Source organism: Macrosteles quadrilineatus, unplaced genomic scaffold (assembly GCF_028750875.1).
Source record: "Macrosteles quadrilineatus isolate MER2022 unplaced genomic scaffold, UCM_ALF_1.0 Scaffold_3__2_contigs__length_128488019, whole genome shotgun sequence".
NCBI classification, from domain to species: Eukaryota; Metazoa; Arthropoda; class Insecta; order Hemiptera; family Cicadellidae; genus Macrosteles; species Macrosteles quadrilineatus.
This window is the reverse complement of record NW_026542596.1, coordinates 3,712,698-3,719,055: the sequence shown is the minus strand read 5'-3', so window position 1 is coordinate 3,719,055 and position 6,358 is coordinate 3,712,698. Positions and strand designations below refer to the sequence as shown.

The following is a 6,358-nucleotide window of genomic DNA, read 5'->3' as shown; positions in this document are numbered from 1 at the left end:
AGCTACTTCACACATCACGACGACTGTGAGAGATGGCTGTGGTGTGGCTCTGGGCACCACGTGTGACAAGTCACACAGCTACTGCACACATTATGACGACTGTGATAGATGGCTGTGGTGTGGCTCTGGGCACCACGTGTCACAAGTCACACAGCTACTGCACACATTATGACGACTGTGATAGATGGCTGTGGTGTGGCTCTGGGCACCACGTGTCACAAGTCACAAAGCTATTTCACACATCACGACGACTGTGAGAGATGGCTGTGGTGTGGCTCTGGGCACCACGTGTGACAAGTCACACAGCTACTGCACACATTATGACGACTGTGATAGATGGCTGTGGTGTGGCTCTGGGCACCACGTGTCACAAGTCACACAGCTACTGCACACATTATGACGACTGTGATAGATGGCTGTGGTGTGGCTCTGGGCACCACGTGTCACTAGTCACACAGCTACTTCACACATCACGACTGTGAGAGATGGCTGTGGTGTGGCTCTGGGCACCACGTGTCACAAGTCACACAGCTACTGCACACATTATGACGACTGTGATAGATGGCTGTGGTGTGGCTCTGGGCACTTCGTGTCACAAGTCACACAGCTATTTCACACATCACGACGACTGTGAGAGATGGCTGTGGTGTGGCTCTGGGCACCACGTGTCACAAGTCACACAGCTATTTCACACATCACGACGACTGTGAGAGATGGCTGTGGTGTGGCTCTGGGCACCACGTGTGACTAGTCACACAGCTACTTCACACATCACGACGACTGTGAGAGATGGCTGTGGTGTGGCTGTGGGCACCACACTACTGTGGTGCCCACACCACTACTATTGTGTACTATTGTGGGTTACCACAAGTCGCTCCGCCGCTTTCCTCATCACGACGAACGACAAAATATACAATTCGCACATGCAAGAAGTACATTCATAACTCATGATCATTAATTTTACGGTAGACTATTAGACAACTATGTGTATTGTAAAACTAGAGAAACAATTTCGGCTCAGAATACGCAACAGCAAGCAGTTATATACTTTCATAATATGGATTGTGAAATTGTTGGTAAATTCTGGCCAAAATACCAATTACCTATCAATAATCAATTTCATTTATAAAAGAAAATAAAGAAGTGTATGACTATTTGTCAACATGGCCTACGTAACTTATACGTTAACCTGTTTACATAACAATTAATTCAAATCTTTATTTACCAATGGCACTGTCGCCTTGGAGAGATGTAATAGGTCGTTTGTACCAATGAGCAGGCAGACTTTTCTCCTGGGCGTATATCCGCGGAGTCTCTGTTTGAGTTGGTGTACAGTCTGCCCGCTCACGCAAAGCCCCCATTGTCGACTTGTGGATACTGTAAAAAGTTTTCGTGTAAACAGTGAGTTAAAACAAATTAAATCCGCAAGGTGTTTCGTTGTATTTGAAGTTACCAAAAGCTTTTTTAATTTAATCCTTAAGGTATCTGGGCTGGTTAGGTAGACAATTTAAGACTGGCAGATAAAAAAAAATGGTAGCAAAATGTAATACCCATCCTAGATAGCATATAAGCTTACGACAAACTTGTCATATCCTTTACACGGATAAACGTATCCCTTAACCTTGACTAAAGGATGAATAAAAGGTAAAAATTACTTATATAGGCAAAAATTACATTACATTGTTATACTCACCGGTAGTTTGTTCAGAATACTTCTTAGCGAATCTTAAAAACATGCTATCGCCCATTAGTTCGTACCGACAAAACATCGGGCAAGACGCCATGCCAACGAGTTTTGTTATGCACTTAAACTTTTAACTAACTGTTGTGACTTTGAATTAAAGTTCATAATAAGCACACATTTGAAGAAACTCTTTTATTGAAAATTGTTATGATTAACTATAATAAAGTAAAATGTAAACATTGAAAAACAATTATCATCTGTCTTGACCTTATTTGAATTATTAACTAAATCATATGAAGTCAAGATAGACTAAAGGATATGACAGTCTTCCCCACTAATTAAGAACAATCTTTTTCAATCAAATCTGGTAGTCTCTAAATCTTGAGGGCATGTGACGCTTACGCTGTGGTCTGGCGTTGGTATTATCAGCTTGCTCACGATGTGGTATGACATTCTCAGCTTGAGCTCTTTCTGCTGGAGATTGTTCTTCTGGTTGCCTTGGTTCTGGAGCTGCAACTGGATCTGGATTCCTATGTATTTCTGGTCGTCTTGGAATTCTGGGAACATTAAACAACTGCGTTGGTCCGAATGTAACATTTTTCGTTTTTGGACTCTGTACCAGCGTTGGGCGTAGTTGATTGATGTGCCTCTTCAGGATTCAATCAGAAGAACTCAGATGAGATTCAATCTTCAGATGAGTCGAGAACTACGAGATAGTGTCTTTTCCCAAGCCTCTTCTTTACTTGACCAAACTGCCATATGTTTTTATTATTGATGAAAAGTTTGACCTGTACCCTCTCCCCCACATATAGTGAACGTGCAGGTGAAGACTGTGTAGTTGAAGGTTGAGGTTTGTACGGGAAAATGGCATTTAGTCTTATCCTTATTTTTCTGTGCAGGTAGAGTTCCGCCGGGGACTGACCACAAGCTAGCGGTGTTGCTCTGTACCTTTGTAAAATATTTTGAATTTTGGTTTGGATTGGAGTTTGGTCAGTTGAGACTGCTTTCAGGCGATTCTTTAGTGTTTGGATTGATCTCTCGGCTAAACCGTTTGTTGCCGGATGCCCTGGAGCGATGAATTTCTGGAAAATACCGTTTGTTTTGCAGTAATTTTGAAAAATATCACTTTTGAAAATGGTAGCATTATCTGAAACGAGTACTTGAGGATATCCATGACATGAGAAAATTCCTTCTAAAAGATTAATTGTGTTTGCACTAGTAGGTGAGTCTTTGATGATTTTCACCTCCGCCCATTTAGATTTTGCATCAACACACATGAGAAAATATGTATTATCAAGCGGTCCTGCATAGTCGATATGAACCCTTTCCCAATTCTCTTGTGGTGTATCCCAGGGATGTACTGGAACTTTGGGAGGGCTGTGACGTGTGAGAGCACATTTTTCACATCCTTTGACAATACGTTCTATTTCTTTGTCGATGCTGGGCCAGTAGACGTAGCGGCGGGCCAGCTGTTTCATTTTTGTTATACCTAGGTGGGTATAATGAACTTCATTTAAGATTGATGGTCATAAGCTTCTTGGAATAATTACACGATCTTGGCGAAATAAAATCCCGTCAACCAATGTATATTCTGTTTCATCAGACTTGTTTTTTAGATCTTTTACAATTCTTGATAAGTCTGGATCCTTTTCTGTTTCACTCCTTATTGTTGAAGCGGTTATGTGTTCATCTGACATCTCGAAAATCATTTGTTCGTATACTTGGTTGACTTCATTGGCAATGATTTCATCAACAGTCGAATTTACTTGCTGAAGTGGAGCTCTTGAGAGGCAGTCAACATTTTCATTTTCCTTGCCAGGTTTGAATTTTAATGTGTAGTTGAACCCGGATAAGTAAGATGCATATCGGAGTAAACGTCCTGATGTCATTTGAGGGAGTGCTTTGTTGTGCTGGAAAATCCGTGAAATGGGTGCATTGTCAGTTGCTAGTGTGAAGTGAGTCCCAAAAAGGTAATAGTAGAAATGTGACACACCAAAAATAATAGCGAGGCTTTCATGGTCTAATTGACTGTAATTTCTTTCAGAAACTGTAAGAGAACGAGAAGCATATGCAATGGGCTTTTCTTCTCCTTCTGTGACATGACTAAGCACGGCTGCAAGTCCTGTAGGGCTGGCGTCTGTAGTTAGTACTAGAGGGAGAGCCGGATCGAAAGGTACGAGAACTCGATCACTGCAGAGCTCTGATTTGATTTGTAAAAATGCTGCTTCACAGGATGAATTCCATTCCCATTTCATATTTTTCTGTAACAGACGTCGCAGAGGATATGTGATAGTTGAAGCATCAGGGATGAAACGTGAGTAGTACGACACAAGTCCGAGTAGACGTTTGACCTCTTCAGTATTGGACGGGCGAGGCATCTGTTGGACTGCTTGAATTTTCGTTGGAGATTTACTAATTTTGTTGAACTCTACGACTCGTCCTAAATACTCAATTTTTTCTTGAAAAAATGAGCATTTGTTTCTGTTGACATGTAAATTGTAATCAGAGAGTCTCTGTAGACAGGCTTGTAAATTTTTACTGCATTCTTCAATGGTCGAACCATGCACAATAATGTCATCAAAATATGCTTCTGTCTTACGTAACCCCTTTAAGATCTGAGAGAGTATGCGGTTGAATTCTGATGGTGCAGTTTTGACGCCAAAACTGAGTCTATGTACTCTATAAGTACCTCTGTGAGTCGTCATTGTCTGTATCATGCTATATTCTTCATCCACCTGGAGATGTAAATAGGCTTTGTAGAGGTCAAGTTTGCAAAAGTATTTTGAATTGCGCAAACTGTCAATAACATCATCAATACGCCTTATAGGATGATTTGCTTGAATTAGACGCTCGTTGACACCGCATTTGTAATCGACGCAGAGGCGGACACCACCGTCTGGTTTAGGAATGACAACCAGTGGCGATCCCCAATCGCTGGCCTCCACGGGTGAAATGATCCCTTCATTTTCCAGTGTGTCCAATTCCTTGTTCACTTGGTCGGTTAAAGCATGTGGGACATTTTTTCGTTCCTTAACAAAAATAGGTTTTGCACCATTTTTGAAGCTGTAATGACACTTTGAAGTCTGGAACGCATCCAATCTTCTCTTCAAAAATGTTGGAAAAAGGCTGAAAGATTTCTTCAGGAGACTGGATTCTTTTGATTTGGGAAATTTGAGTGCTTTGATTTGTGTCTTCATTCAATTTGTTCAGTTCGATTCCTAGGGCTCTTATCCATTGACGTCCCAAGAGTGCTTCGTGTCCTGTTGGAACAATGTGGAGTTCCTCTTTGACGCAACGTCCACAGTAAGTAACATTTATTTTCACTTTCCCTTCAGGTTTGATAATATTACCTGAGTAAGTTCTGAAAGCAATGTTAGTTGTTTCCAATGGAATGTCCAATTTGAGTTTGTCGAAATCATTTTTAGCTAGAAGTGAGAATTTTGCTCCTGTGTCTACTTCGAATTGTTGTGGTTTACCATTGAGATTAACTGTGATCATGTATTTGTCTGAATCGTTATTTACTTCAAACAGATCTAGTAACTTTGGGCTTGAATTGACATTAGTTACTTTATTTAGACCGTAATCAGAAAATTTCGATGTAGACTCTGTAGGAGAACAGCACTGGATGTAGTTGGCTGCACTGGGAGAATTGATTTTCTTCTGTTCTGCGATAAGGGTCGAAATGCACACTTTAGATATGTGTCCTTGCTTGTTACATTTGTTGCACTTGAGCTTAGATTTGTCGGTGCGGCACTCGGATGCTTGGTGATTGTCTTTTCCACACCTGAAGCAAAGATTACCAATTCCAAGAGATTTCAGATCTGGACGTTTTCGAGAGCGTGAGGAGTGACCCTGTTGCTGTCTGGAAGGTCGATTACCGGTTTGGAATTGAGATTTCCTTGCTTTATGTGAAACTTTATTCACATCGTCACATATATTGAAATTTGCATTACTTGAATGTGAACGTTTAGACAGTTCCCTGGATTCAATTTTTGATGCTTCGAGGGCGATTGCTCTGGTAAGGATTCCTTCAAAAGTAGTTTCAGTTGACTGTAGAATTTGTTCTCGTAGCCAGTCATCTCGCAAACCTCGAATAAACTGGGCTCTCAGGAAAACTTCGGCGATTGAAACTGTCTGGTCACATGAACACTTGACAGAAAATTCACACTCAGCAATATCACGTTGTAGGGAAGCCACGAATTCTGTTATTGATTGGTGTTCTTTTTGAAATACATTTAGAAAATAGTTTTGAGATACTACAACGTTCTTCTTAGGAATCAATAACTGCTTGAATGCTGTGATAAGCTCATCATAGTTGAGACTTTTCAATTGTTTCTCGGGGCCTAGAAAAGAATTAAGATTGTTATAATGATATTGGATGTAACAGGCTAAAATAATGGTACGATTTTTTTTGATTAAATATCAAAAATAGACGAAATATAGACAAGCAAGACAAGCATATTCAGGTTCCACCGATTTGAATTTCCCGCTTCCTTGACGTGCGCGCGCACCTCGCGCATGCTCCAGTTTCCCGCGCTGGCCTGTCGCGCATGCGCACGACGGTCTAGCTACTCAGAGAATCCAAGATGACTCTAAGACTTCACTTCCGAACACGATACCGACCCGACTAGTCGATCTTCAAATAAGGTAGGAGAACGTCTCCAATTCTATTTG

At 41.1% G+C, this 6,358-nt stretch overlaps 1 protein-coding gene across 1 annotated transcript; it reads right to left on the bottom strand.

Moving 5' to 3' along the window:
• Positions 1 to 2,367: 2,367 nt before the first annotated feature.
• LOC128988456 (uncharacterized protein K02A2.6-like) lies at positions 2,368 to 3,162 on the bottom strand. The gene has a single exon (XM_054409750.1). The coding sequence runs from the start codon at positions 3,160 to 3,162 to the stop codon at positions 2,368 to 2,370; it is 795 nt and encodes a 264-aa protein (XP_054265725.1).
• Positions 3,163 to 6,358: the final 3,196 nt, after the last annotated feature.